The 15241-nt window shown below is 43.7% G+C and overlaps 1 protein-coding gene across 1 annotated transcript in view; it reads right to left on the bottom strand.

Moving 5' to 3' along the window:
• Positions 1 to 15241, bottom strand: part of LOC144786128 (uromodulin-like) — a 649354-nt gene that overhangs the window by 588892 nt on the left and 45221 nt on the right. The window contains exon 3 of the mRNA XM_078665094.1: positions 4678 to 4704. Coding sequence (XP_078521220.1) covers positions 4678 to 4704 — 27 coding nt within the window. The remainder of the gene's footprint in view (positions 1 to 4677; positions 4705 to 15241) is intronic.

The raw sequence follows: 15241 nt of genomic DNA, 5'->3' as shown, positions 1-15241 counted from the left end.
TGCTTTCTGCATCTGTTGCTGTTGCCAAGGCTTGTTGGGTTCCATCCGGAATCCAACATCACAGCACTTGACATCCTTCATGGTACAGCTTGAATCCAGCTCCGGGTTGTTGTCGATGCCTCCTGGTTCTCGTGGCTGAAAAGTCAACCTTCACCTTCTTCACCTGCAAGCACCTGACATCGGTTGGCATCTTCTCCTTGCCGTCCTGGTCACTGGCTAGTGACCCAGACTCTGTCCCCTCAGCTTCCAGGTTCTTCACGACTCGGATGCAGGCTTGAATCCATCATGACACTTTCCACTTGGTCGCCTGCAGCACTTTTCAGCAGCTCGCCATTGAAAACGACGACGAAAACCGACACTAAAAGACACCCATGCACCCGCCTTCCCTGGGTGAGGTAACTCGAGTACTCCGGTGCTCCCGTGGGTATTGACTCTAGATCTGCCTAGTTCTAAAGAGGTTTGCTCCAAGTCCTCTTCTAAGTGTCCTTCCTTTGTAATTTTCTAACCGCGACTTTCCCCATAGAAGCAAATGGTGATTTGCGTCTGTGTTTAGACACTGAACGCGTCCCCCGTGGGTTGTCTGTGTCACTACCTTGGGTGGTTCCTGGTGGCCCCAGCGGTTCAACAGGCTCTAGGCCTTGTATCTATGACAGTCGTGGTTCTTATATCACTTTCTTAGTATATGGTTTGTATGGCCCCTAGGGCAAAACGTATACTGTGCTATTTTACTGTGTGCTAAATAAGTTTACTGAATGAACTTTTGGCTCTAGTCTCATAAAGAGACTAGAGGGATGTGTTTAGAATAAATAGATATATTTTAAATATATACCTGCTGTGGTTCTCCTTTCATTTGGTCAGTCACAAGATTATAGACTGCTAAAACAAGCTGCTTTAAATTCCTTCAAGACTTAGCCTGAAGGCTGCTCTCCACAGCTACCACTAGGATAGCTTCCTATAAGGTTGTCTTTAACCTACCATCAATAAGAGGTCTGTTGGACTGGTGCAAGGTGCCCACTAGAATAGTGGACAGCATATACCAGGCCAGCTTCTCACACTACCTGGTTGAACCTGGCCAACTCCCAGTCCTAATGGGAATAGTATTCTCCCCCAAAAAGTGGTAGAGGGAGATTAAACAGTTAAAGATGTGGCTCGGTTCCCCAGCGAACAAACTTTGACGATTCTCCTCGAAGCACATGTTGTCTCTCTGTGGAATGGCTATTTTTGGAAAATTAATACATACAAACTTTAAACTGATTGGAACTACAGAACCACTCCGTTTGGCAAAATGCAACAGCATTCACTGTATTTATGAACTGTCTAAGACTTGGCATCCTTGGCATGGTTTCCCAAGACATTTCGCCTCTACCTCCTGTATTTTTGATGGTATGCTGGATTTCGGTTTTGCTAGCTTGGAAACTTTGGGCACTTTGCCACTGCTGATCAGTGTCAGGTGAATGTGCTCCCCAGGGAGATTGTTATTCTGATTGGTTATCCATGATTGTCATTTTTGATTTACTAGTAAGTCCCTAGTACAGTGCACTGTGTGTGCTCAAGGCCTATAAATGAAATGCTACTTTTGGGTTTGCAACACTGGTTGTGCCACCCACATGAGTAGCCCTGTGAATGTGTCTCAGACCTGCCACTGCAGTGTCTGTGCATGCAGTTTGTAACTGCTGTGTTGCCCTGGCAAGTGCACCCACTTGCTATGCCCCCAACCTTCCCTTTTCTTACATGTAAGACATGAAGGCCCAAGGCACCCCCATGGGCTGTATGTAAAAGGTTTGACATGTTCTGGTGTGTTTTACATGTTCTGATAGTGAAATACTGCTAATTTCCTTTTACAACATGTAAAGGCTATCTGCACCATAGGCTAACATAGGAAATGCTTTGTAACATCTTACAAATATAAGTTTCTGTTGGGACAAGATTGAGAAATGGAGTTTAGGCTCTCTGAACTCAGAATGTAATAAAACATCTTTTTAGGGAGAAGGTTTTTAAATTGTGTATTGTACTTCTAGAAAACAGGTATTTTTTTATCCCTTCTGAATGCCTCTGCTGTTTTAAGTATTGACTGTCTGGCTTTGGATTGACAGGAACTGGGGATCTGCATTCACTGTAGACAGCCACAAGGGGATTGAGGTGTGATCTGCCTTTCCTGGGTGACTCATAGCCGGGCTGAATAGACCTTGGCTGCATTTAGAGTGGTGGGAGGAGTTTCACTTACACCTGAAAAGGTTGATACTCCTTTGCCCAATGCTGTCTCCTCTCCTGTGGTCCTGCTGCACTAGAGAGGACAGCACCGGTTTGGACTATGCTCAGAGACCCTTGCCAGAAACATAACAAAGAGAAACTTGGGTATAAGTATTGAACCTTAACCCCCAGGGAATTAGATCACTTTTGGTCTCAAGAGGAACCTCTGCCAAGGAGAAGAGCTGGAAGGAGGAGTACTGCCCTTTTGCTGGGTTGGCCTGCAGTTGCTGCTTCTGCCAAGGAGTGGACAAAGGCTGGAATTTTGCTGTGAGCCCGCTTGAAGAAGAAGAAGTCATGTTGTACTAGTCTCCTGTGCTGAAGTCTCAGGGACACAAAGGCTTCACCTGCAACCCACTGACCAGCACCTGGACTCCTCTGTGGACTCCGGTAGTCAAAAGGGTACTAATTCCTGTTCCTGGGTCCTGTGTGCTTGGTGCTACAAAGCAGGAAAAACAACGCTGTCAGTGATGTCGCAACCTGCACAGAGGCCGGGGGCACCGCTCATGAAGTGTTCAACGCAACATCCCACCCCACCAGCAGCGCTGCTCAGACACCCATCAATGCCTGCAGACTCCTGCAGTTATCGACCTTCCCGATGCCAGCACTCACACCAACGCCTTCACACCCAGCGCTTGCACCCCGTTATCGCAGAGCTTATAGCCGATTAGGGTGACTTCACAAACTCTTCAACATTGCATCGCCTTACCTGAACCGACACCTCACTACCAACGCCACCTAACTATCCCTGTCCTGGATTCCATTACTCACCTCCTCACCAACTCGACGCCTCACCTCCTCCGTGGCCACAAGGGAACGGCTTCACCTCAGCACTGAAGCCTTGCCTCCACTACGCCATGCGTTGTCCATAGACTTTGTATCCAAAGTACTGTTGATTGGTGGTCCTCGTGACTCCATGCCAGACACTGCGCGCCTCACATTCAACACAGTACTTTGGAGGTATTCCTGTCACGAACTCGTAATAGCGCCAGGTGGAGCTGTTGTGTTTCTACAAACTCTAATTTTGAAATAACTGTTCTAAAAGTCATATCTTGATACATGTATAACGGATTTGAGTTGTTTTGGTCTTTTTTGGTTTGAGATATAGATACTGTATTTTTCTAAACTGGTGTGGTGTTCATTTGCGTTGTTTCACTGTGTTACTGTGTGCTTGGGTACAAATCTTTACACATTGCCTTTGGGATAAGTCTCTCTGCTCATGCCAAGCTACCAAGGGGGTGAGATGGGTTTATCTGTAGTGGGTAACTCCCTTACCCTGACTAGAAGCAAGGGTCCTGACTTGGACAAAGATGCATACCTCTGCAAATTAGAGACCCCCCACTTCTAACAAACTGTGATTGAATTGTTATGAAAAAGTCCTCCTAAGAGACAGCAATTGATTGTGCTAATCTCCCATGCAAAAAATCAGCTGTATGGTCTAAGTCTTGCAGATTTGGAAAGACGAATGTAAAGACAAAATCAATGTGCCATAACAGATTTTGGAAACCCAGAAGGTGATTTGTGGTGCAGCACATGCTTTCAAATATATTTAACAATGGAAACACCAGTGTAGATTTCATTAATTGTGCCACTCATATACAGAAATTGCTTAGGCATGTAGTGCTTAAACACCCTTAATACTAGACTGGGAAAATATATTTTCCCATAAGCTGGTCTATAAGGTTGGTAAATGAGCACCTAATGGGTACATTGTACACTACAGAATTAAACAAGTGTTGGGCGTACCTCGTAATTTCCTCCAGCGTAATTACATGGCATTACCACAAAATTATACAAGATTCTACATAATTATGCCAGAGGAGTAATTCGCCATTTAGCGCTACTTTCTTACCACATACAAAATTGACGCAAAATGCATATTGTGCTAATAAATAGCACTGAGTACAGCAAAACACAAATAACTGTGAAATTGTTTCCCCCACTCCAGGCATTTAGCTCTAGTTCCTTAACACAAGATGCAACCTTGTGTCCAAATTGGGAAAGAGGATGAGTTTTGCACTAAGAAAATAATGCTTAATGAAAAACAACATGAACAGCAGCATGATCCACCACAGACGCTTAATTTGTTGTTTCTCTGCTTATTTTTCCCCCAGTTGCTCTTAATGTTATTGGAAATTACATTTCAAAGAGTAACGTGGAATTATCTAAATTATTCAGATTACTCCAGAGTAATAACAATACTTCTAGGTCTAAACTAAACCTAAGTCAACAAGTAAACAAGTTTCTTAGCTCAGAGTCTGAGTGAAATAAAAAAAAGACGGTGTAAGACAACCAGACATTATAATAATTTCACTCAACAGAATATTATTTCTTCTGCTTACGATCACCTAGATCAGGAAAAATGTAACAGATATGAGATGTGGGCAAGTTTAAACTTGATGTGACAAACTAAATATCAATTAGACTTACCCCATGGTGCTGGAGTTTCAGGGGGGACTGCAAGAGCAAATGAAGACCATATTTAGCACATACATACAGATTTTGATATTTTCAAAATGTGAAGCATTGTATTTACCATTCCCAGAGACAACATATCAAGTTATATTATATAATCTTTGAAAAAAATGAAACTAATGGTCTGATTTTGCATTACTAAGTGGACCAAAATTATCACAAGGACGTGCATATTTACTAAATGTTTACCTGGGGCTTGCTTCGCACAGTGAAAAAAAATTCTATCATCTATTTTCTATATATTAAAAAGGCTCGCAGGTGCAACACAAAATTACAAAAACGCCCCCTCAAACGTTTGAAAATATTCCCTGAAATTTAATCGAAAGAGATAACCTCACAGGATGGAATAGGTGAAATGGACTTCCAAAATGAATGTGGATTTTGTTAAAAACTAAAACATGATAATCTAATTTAAATATATTGAAATACTATAAATGGCTCTGCAGCAGGGTTTATACAAGATTTTCAGGGTATACCCAACATACAAAAGACAAAGTGCACCCCTGAGAGAGAATTTTCTCAGGCCAGTATTACAGGACTTGCTTTGCCAAATCTTAATTTTTTTCAGCAAAGCTACACTGTTAGGTAGACACACAGTGGTTGTAACGTGAAGTGGACACATTTTAGAGAAACTGGGTGGCCATTACAGAGAACAATTTTAAAAGTTAGATCACAAAACATTTTTGTCTGAAGCCAAAACATGTATTTGGTGGCAAGTAAGTTAGTACCTGATGCCAACACATTTTATTGCTATACTATGAAAGTTGATTTGTAGAGGTGGCAATGAGGGACAAGAATATCTGTGCATTTATATTGTGCTGCTTTGCTGGTGTTTACATTTTGTTTTGTGTTAAGAAAACATTGACATCCTCCAGCCTTTACTTTCGCACTCACTCTACCCAGCAAGATTGTGACCCCATTCACTTAACAAAATCCTCTAATTTTGCAATCAGAGAAAGGGAAATAAATACCATCTTCTCTTTAAAAAGAATAATTGGACTATTGGGACATGTGACGTCTGTCTTTGAAAGCACAGTACATTTTAAAAAGATAAATACAAAATATAAACTTTGTTGCTCATTCAATTTCTGACCTCCTGCATAGTTATTTTTGAGGAGCCGCAGCACCCCTCCCCACCTCTATACCACAGCGCGTGTAGAACTATCCAGTCATTTCCAACTTTGTATTCATTGACCAAAATCTTTTTTCTAATTGTCTTTTTCAAGGTAATATAACAAGTTATAGACCTGTGCATGTAATTATTGTGCTGATATTTCTAGGATATCTCATCACACAATTACTAACAATTATAACACGTTTTATGTATTGCAAAAGCACAGAACAAAGCTAACCAATTCTCCTGAAATTAGGTCCGTTCAATTTAAGTGTGCATTATTATCATTAAAATACATTTTATATTCTTCAAATATTACATTTGAAACACATTTAAAAAGAAACATCATTCTGTATGTATAAACCTCCATGTTACCTATTTTACTAAACAAATGTCAACAACTGTTTTCTATTATAATGATGACATACAACACCTCAAATACAATATTTTGATAGCAACCTCGATACATCTCCGAAGAGACCAGCATCTATTTATTTTTAAATGAAGACAAACTCATTGAAACACAAACAATTTATCATCACAATATGGCAAAGTAGAACTTTAATTAGGTGAACGCAGAGATATTACAATCTATGAAAACAGCAATTGTATCAGTCTAAACTATCTTCACGTGGTTGGTATGTGAATATGTGCAGTTCGTAACTTTCACAATCACCTGTCCTTACACCACGTTTGTTTGTTTATTTGTTGCAGTTACTAGAGTTTTAATCCAAAGCATTTTATTAATTTGCTCCCACTGATCCATAAGCAAAGTACGAAATGATGATCTACAAATATAAATTACAAAAAGTAAAAGTCCCAAAAAAAAATGCACAAAACCATGAGAAAATAAAAGGGAGCGATGAACCAGATCACAGTCAAAATGAATTACCCGTGTGAGCCATGACATTTTACAAAAGATCCATGCTACCACCACGAGTTCCTTGCCAACCTGGAGGACTGTAGAGAAGTGTGGTACATGAAGCCACAGGAAAATGGGGGGTGTTGCTTAGACCCAATGGAGTGAGCTGCGGAGCTGGCGAGCTCCCGAGGCTGAGCTGCCATTCGGCCTCATTCTACACCTAAATTTGACCCCCAACCCCCAAGATGAGTAGGGGGGCCTCTACAAATGCCCCCAAACCTATTGAGCCCCATTATGCAGGAAATATAAGCAGCCAGGAGCATTTTCTTTGCACTTGGCGTTGCCACTTGATCTTGACTGGCAAGATGGGCTGCCTGCGTCAACCGGGTGAGCTCTCACTGGCCTAGCTACTGCTGCGATGCTCACCTGAGCTTGAAGGGGGCCTGTGGAGTTGCCCCCAACCTGGCACCTGTTCTCTGAAGCTGCCCAGAGCTGGGGTCCTCGCATGGGGCGTGAGCAGCGTTGTATAAAGTCCGTCCAGATGGGGGAGTAAGGAGCAGGGGCGCTAAGTAAATGAAACAGCGAGCGGGGATGTGACACTAGGAGGGGCAGTGACCACCTGGTTCCCTGAGGGGCACCCAATGAAGCAGATAATTCTGGGGGGCTTGGGACAGCTATGCGAAGGCCTTGTTGAAGGGGAGTCCAGGGCACGGGGCTCCTATTGCCAAAAGGAGGCGGTGGTGAACTGCGCTACTGCATAGGATGGGGTGCTCGTTGGGCCCCGAGGTGCACATTCCTCTGTTGCCCCGGGTGTGGCATGGTGGGTGGAACTGCCTGGAAGTAGGATGCACTTCTATGGCTCCAGGTTCAGTAGGAGCAGCAGAGCTCCTGATTCAGGTGTTGGTTATGGGTGGACATTGCAGAGACTGACCTGAATATCCTCCGGGACGACCAGCGTAAGGTAGCGAACCGCATAGCAAAGACGGATCGCAACATCACTGAAATGCAGCCCACAGTGGGGGGCCTCTTGCCTCAAATTGGAGGATGTTATGGAGAGGCTGTGTACTCTAGAGTACAGAGCAGAGGATACGGAGGGCAGAGCACACAGGAACAATATCCGCGTATTGGACCTCCGGGGGGGTAAAACATGATTTCATTTTCTAGAGGCACGGATCAAGACCAAAATAGCTCTGAATGGTCTCGCCCCCTTCTTTGCTGTAGAATGGGCCCATGGACTACTGGCCCAGCCCTGCCACATCCCGTCTTGACACATGTGCTCCATTTGAATGACAGGGACCATAACCTCTGTAGGGCCCAGTATAAGGGGGACCTACCAATTGAGAATCACAAAGTGATCACAGATTTTATGCTGGCAGTTCAAAAATAATGGTCCTCCTTCTTGGCTTCCAAGGACAATTGCGGATGAAGTATGACATGCTCTTTGTTGCTAAACTGAGGGTCTCCAGAGGCAATGGCACTAGATTCTTCATGGATCCACCAGACGACTAGAGCTGGATAGAGGTGCAGCCGATTGACAGGGAAATACCGTCCATGGCCGCACAACCTTGTTGGTGGTGCTAGACTGGACCTCAGTCACCCAGCTGTTCCTTGAAGGACCAGGCTCAGATGGACCAACTGAGCATAGTGGTGGCAAAGGCAAACATCTGGGTGGTTGGTGTAGAAACCCGGCTGGATGAGGGGGTGAGCCATCCAGGGCCTCAGAATCATAGCTGGGGTCTGACTCTACCCTACACACTGCTTCTGGTACCCGGTCACCACAGATCAGGATGCAGACAGCTTATGAAGTGGGGTGATAACAGGCTGCAGACTATGGGCAATCTACTGTTGGTAACTGTATAGGGCTGGTGATATGCTCTATATATCTGTCTTATCCCACAGGGACCAGTTAGGGTGCCATGACCGGGGGGGGGGGGGTTCTTTTCCTCAGAGACAACGACCGCCCCATATTGCTTTCCTGTGTGATTAACACATGATTTATATGGTTTGGTTTGTCATTGTTTGCATATGGGGACTGTTGTCTTACTGTTCTGAGGAGGAGGTGGATTGCTGCTTGAGTCATCTGAAGAGCTTTCTGCATTAGCTGCAGTGGGGGCCTTTATGGTGGAGCATTTAACACTTATTATTACGCGATGGCTGGTATACAAACTGGATATAAAGTAATATCTTGGAATGTTAGGGGGCGCAAAAGTATATCCAAGAGCTACAATGTTCAGGCATACCTGAGGGGGTGAGAGGTCCACATTGCCCTCTTGCAGGAAATGGATTTAATGCCATCAGATAGAGTTTCACTACAAAGGGGCTGGCAGGGCCACTGAACTTGCACCACTTATTCAGCTTTTGCTAGAGGGGTCTTTGTTTGGGTCAGAACGGGGACGCAGTTTCAAATTTTAGAGGAAGACTTACATGTGAAATGTGACATGTTTCTTTGCACCCCAGCAGTCCATTCGCAAATAATGCTCTCAGAGTATTTGTCCCGAATGTTGTCAGATCCTAACCCGATCCTTGTATCCCCAGATGGAGGCTTAAGTGTGAAAACCCGGAAGTCCAAGAATCTTATGATGTCATAGGGGAGGAAATGCGAGTTACTTTGTGGAAAACACGAGGTATACTGAGTCTGCCTGGGTGGAATGAGAGTTAAGGGACATTGTATTGCACACATGAGGGGGCTCAGAAGGCTCTACATGATGAGACATGAGCACAGGAGCTTATCGCTTAGTCGCTAGAATGTCGTAGACACACTGACACCTCAGTGAACAACTTACTTAGATAACAGGACATACATGGTCACAGCCCATGTAGAATGGTACAAAGCGGGTGCGTTAATTGGCTTGGTTGGTGAATCCTACCAAGCGGGGGTCACAGATATTTGAGCTGACTGATGAGTTTGGTGCCTGTGTCTATGATCCAGTTATTATTAACAGGCTGTCCAAGCGTATTACACCACCTTATATACCCGCTGGCCGCCTGCGCCCCCCCGCACCCATTCTTAGACCTTTTGCCATTGCCGATCCTGTTATCGAAGGTTGCGAAAGCGATGGGCACAGACATGTTATTAACGGAGGGCCTGGCTTTGATCAAGGCCATTGCCTGGCATAAGGTGCTGGGATCAAATGGGATCCTGGTGGAATTTTATGCCACCTATGCTACCCAACTGGCACCACACCTGGTGGAAGTTTAGCGGAGGGCATGTGTTGACCATGTCCTGCCACCCACTATGAAAGGGACATTGGTAATCTGCTTCTTTAAGCCAGGCTGCACCCCAGGAGCTGGCATCCTTCTGGCCCTTGTTGATGTTGAACATCGATTTTAAGATCCTAAACAGGGTTTTAGCCACACACTATTGTCATATATGCATCAATTCATCCATACAGATTAAATGGGCTTTATACCGGCAAGGAACATGGTGTATAACATTGGACAGGGGACGGCGCAATTTCTTGCTGCATCACCTATAAATGAGGAGGCAGGGGCGATGCCTTTTGATATTGAAAAGGTCTTTGGTAGCCTTGACTGGGAATATTTGTATGTGGTGATCCATAAAATGGGACTTGAAGCGGTTTTATTGCATGCGGACCCAATGGCAAGAGTTAAAATGGAGAGTGTGATCTCGTCGGCCCACAAGGTGGAACGGGGTAACTGAAAGGATGTCCCTTGTCCCCATTGCTGTTTGCCATTGTGTTGGAGCCCCTGGATTGCAAGGCCCGGGAAGGAACTTATTATGGGGGTATCACGCTCCGGGGGTTGTTCATCACAGTGCCTTCTATGTGGATAACATACTGTATTTTCTCCATGGCCATTGGGTTGATGTTCCCAGGGCCTCTTGTCTTCTGGGGTACTTTGGGAATTGTGTGTCAATTGACAGAAGACTAGCATCTCTCCCTTGTACCCGGAGCCTGGGGGGCCACCTCCCTGTGCAGGTTTTACGTAGGAGCCCAGCACTTTTCAGTATCTGGGGGTACAGCTTTACAGAGGAGGAATCTTTATGAGGTTGGCCTGTTGCAGCCCTTCAAGGATTTGCAGGGGACATATGACCTGCCTGTTGTTCACTTCCTCATTTTTGGGACAGTTACTGCACTACTAAGACAGATATGTAAATGTAAATGTATTGGACTTGTAAAGCGCACAGCTGCCCGTAAGCGTCCCGGCGCTTGCTTAGGGAACCCGTCCTGGTATTCCCCTGTGAGAAACCCCAGCAGGGTGTCCACAAGGTGAAAGCCAGGCATCCCGCCGCGAGGGGCCGTAGTGGAGATTAAGCAAGCTATTGCCCAGAGTCGCAGAGTGTGACCCCGTGAGTTGAGTAGGCACCAGAGCGAGAATTGTCAAGGCCGTGGAATTTTGGGCCCGAGACCCGCCGAGGCGGGGAATAGAACCCTGGTCCACGGTCGATCTCACCTTCCGAGTCTGCCGCCTCTAACCACTGAGCCACGCTTCTCCAATGTCGGGTTAAGAATCACACAGAAGGGGGCCCCTGAACTGGTACCTAGGCAGGGATACAGGGGAAACCATAAATTATCAAACAAACAATCCCACTGCCTGCAACCTATTTCGTGAAAACAGCGACAACGTCTAGATGTAGAGAAGAGGAGAATAAGTGACGACGTCACTACAGAGCAGACCTGGTGGTGTGAAGACACCAGGGCAAAAATAAAAAACTGGATGATAAATACTTTTTCATTTTATTAGAAAATAGATCCTTAATTTTTTTGTGCACAATATTAACAAAAATACATAAAAGTACACTTCACTCAACAGTATCCGGAAGGTAAGAACGACTGACGTTGGCATCAATGTATCTGACACGGACTGTGTAAAAATACTGGCTGACATTCCCCATGTGTCTCATAATGCGCGATTTAAGGTGATCAAGTTTTATTACATCCACAGAGCATATCTTACTGCCAATAAGATAAACAAATATTATCCAGGTGCTGGTACGGGGTGCCCCAGGTGTGGATTAGTTAGGGTGGATATGTTTCATATGGTGTGGAATTTGGACAGATGTGATGTCACTCCTCAATGAGGTTACTGAATGACAGGCCCTTGAACCTGCCTCCCCCTTCTGTTCCCTCCCTCTCCTCTCCTGGGCAGATGGACGAACACGGTGTTTGCTCTTAGAGCTTTTCAGATACTGGTGTTCTCTCTGGACCAAGCTATGGGGTGGAGGGAATTGGGAGAGTTGGATTGATTTCCTTGTTACTTTGATGATTGAGCATAGCCTCTTGGTTGAGGCAGTATTGCTAGAGCAGGGACAGCATACAGATCTTTGTCTCCCATCCCTAATGTCAGGGTATATATCATCGTGGCTGCTCTACTTGGTTCAACGTTTCTTGTACCATGGGAGGTAATATCTAGTATGCTGAAGTAAAACTGTTTCCTAAAACCCACTGGAAATGTCAATAAAGTGTGTTAAAAACTTGAAGTCACAGGAAAGCGGTCAAAGCACAAGTTGAAAAACTGCCACAAAGTTAAAGACAGTGAGAATCCAAATAAAGTGCATAAAGGGAGCACATCAATAGGTACAGGGGCCACCAGGCAGTGAAGATGTAAGACAACATACAGTCATCACCAGCTCTTCACTCCATATAAAGAATGGAAGTGGAACAGAAGACTGGTAGCTGCAGGAAACCAGGAAATAACTGCAGTGTGCAATACAGACCCCAACAGTAAACCGATTGAGTTGTTTAAAACATACTGCTAAGTTGTAAAATAGGACGAAGCACACTCTGCTCAGAAGTGGCCTTGTTAGCTCCAGGTGGGCCGCAGGTCTAGAAGTTGTCCCCATGAAAAAAGAGCCGCTCCCACAGTCTTTTTTTATGATCTACTTTCTCAGTTGTAAACAAAAGGGTGCTACCCATTAATTAACACTGGGGATGGGACGTGGTATAGCATATGCAACAGTGCCAGATTGCTCTTGACAATTCACATTTAAGGTCTATGACGTGCACTCTTCCAGTATGTTTTAAACAACGAGACGGCAAGGAATTGTGTGGTCTGCATCGACAGACCTGGGCCTGATGAGGATTTTGGGCCCTATTACGTTGTCTGGCAAACTTGCATCCGCCCAACACCGTCTCAGAAACGGGCCGACCGACCTCCTGTCGGCGGTCCGACTGCCTGATTAGGATGCGACCGAACACTGTTCGGTCACATTTCGACACTTTCGTATGGGAGCATGTGATACAGCCATAAACCGGCCGTTGTACATGCTCCCATAGGGAAATAATAGGAGGTGGTGTCAATCCTTGACAAGCCTAGAGGTGCCTGCAAAGGGGTGCAGGGATCAATAGGGGCTACCATAGGTGCCCCCAAACACACTTTCTGACAGGGTTTCCATGTTGGAAAGGCCGGCATGGAAACCCTAGGTAAGATGCAGAGGACCAAAATTGAGGGAAGAATTAGAATCAACATGAACATAATCCTCTGGTCTTTTAATGCTCTTCATCTTGTCCTTACACATTTTTTTCCACTAACTGCATTAAATTTAAAACTTGACGTACCATGAGTCCTGATGAGATTGTCAACTAGGAGGGGTTCTGCCCTTTCTCCTCAGGAATTCCCATGAACCTCAAGCTTGATCTCCTCATCTTATTTTTGTGTTCCTCTTTTAGAGTATTTTTAAAGTGAAGACATCTTTGACTAATGCTGTCAATTCATTTTGTAAAAACGCTTGAAATTCTTCACAATCAGACACGTTCTATTGTAGCAATTCGTTTTGTATGGAAAACATAATTTTTTAAATCTATCTCTAATTAATATTGGAATATGATGGAAAAGTGTCATTGTTTCCTGGTATGTTTTGAGAAATTTCACTTGTGAAAGAAGATACTCAAGTAGTTATTCAAGGGTATGATTAGGTAAATCCATGGAAATTATTTGTGCTTCTTCACTAAAAGTTGCTTGTACATTTTAGATTTGTAGGGGTGACATTCATAGATTCTTTTGTCCACTAGTTTCTGTGTTTTTAGCTTGCTCTGCATCTCTAACCATGGAAATTATTTGTGCTTCTTTACTAAAAGTTGCTTGTACATTTAAGATTTGTTGGGGGGGACGCTCCTAGATTCTTTTGTCCGCAAATTTCTGTATTTTTAGCTTGCTCTGCATCTCTAACCAATACAACTGTCACAGCAATAAGCAGTTCTTTCATATGTGGCAGCAGAGACCACTGTGAGCTTCTGAGATGATGGGACCCAGTTACTGTTTCTGTTTAGCTCCAGTCTTTTGATATATAGGTAAATATGAAATGACAGAGTTGGTTTTAGTTGATGAATCTGAGGTTTTATCTATAACTCATTCTACCTCTTCTTCATCTGCACCATTACCTAACACCCTCATGCCAGATATGTGATAACCCTCAAAGAGGGCTCTTTACCAACTGTCATGATTTTATTGATAACAGTCTATGGATCGAGCACTTTTGAGTCTGCAGCAGTCCGATTCATGGAGTTTATGGTACATTGTTTATGCTGCTGCTGAATTTACTTTAATATTTAATCATTTCTTAGCTCAGATGCCGCTGCTTAAGCTCTTTCCGGTGAATTGATAGGTGATTTAGATGGATTGGATATAGCACTTCTTTCTGTAGAACTATTTTTTTCTGCACCATCAATACCATTAACTTGAGCGAAGGAAGGAGGAGACCCGGCCGGGGAACCTATGGCGATTTCATATTTTGAAGTATTTGACATTTTGGACCTTTTAGATTTTAATGGATAACGTGGACCTTTCCTATGAAGAAAACTACTGAACTAACCCCCAGATTCATCAAAGTCCCGTTTTGCGAGTCCTTAATAGCGAATATTAAGGAATCGCTATTGTTATCAGGGACAAGAACATCCAATATATTTCATTGCCATAGATCATGCCACAGAAACTCCTAAAATATTGTTAATTTTTCTGTCATAAATATGAGTAACAGCACCATGTACTTCTAAAGGAGTCAAAAGAGATAGGATGCTGATGAAAGGTTGCTGTATTAATCTCACAGTAACCTTTTTATTTTCAAATGGAAGCTCCATGTAAAAAATGACTGTTGTTTGCAATTATTTTGGTCATAGGTTGTTTTGGTCGTAGGTTGCCACAAACGTTCTCTCTGTGTTGAAACAGTATATTTGAAGTGAAACTGCAGACCTGGTTCTTTTACATGGGACAATTGTAGGGAATTGGATTATAATTTGGGGTGGGGGACTACCCACCTCAAGTAATAATCATAACCCTTGTCAAAGTAAACCATCAAAGTCACTAAATTAACCTGTGCTAAACCCCCTGCTGTGGTACAGAGCAGACAAACTTTACTAAGCGCAATATGTAAAGTATTCATGAAGTGCCAAAACAGTAATAAAGTCAAAATAATAAAAAATCCCAAAACAAATTAGACAAATAGAGTGCAATTTACCAAACAACATGACATCAAAATAACAAAAATTGAATAAGGGGAACCAGAGATATGATTTAAAAAAAAAGTTTAAGTAGAAATAGCACCAAAAGCACAAAGCAACAGAGATAGCCAATGGTCACAGTAGACT

Source organism: Lissotriton helveticus, chromosome 10, assembly GCF_964261635.1.
Source record: "Lissotriton helveticus chromosome 10, aLisHel1.1, whole genome shotgun sequence".
Lineage (NCBI taxonomy): Eukaryota > Metazoa > Chordata > Amphibia > Caudata > Salamandridae > Lissotriton > Lissotriton helveticus.
Note: the sequence above shows the minus strand (reverse complement) of the source record. Positions and strands in the feature narration are given on the sequence as shown.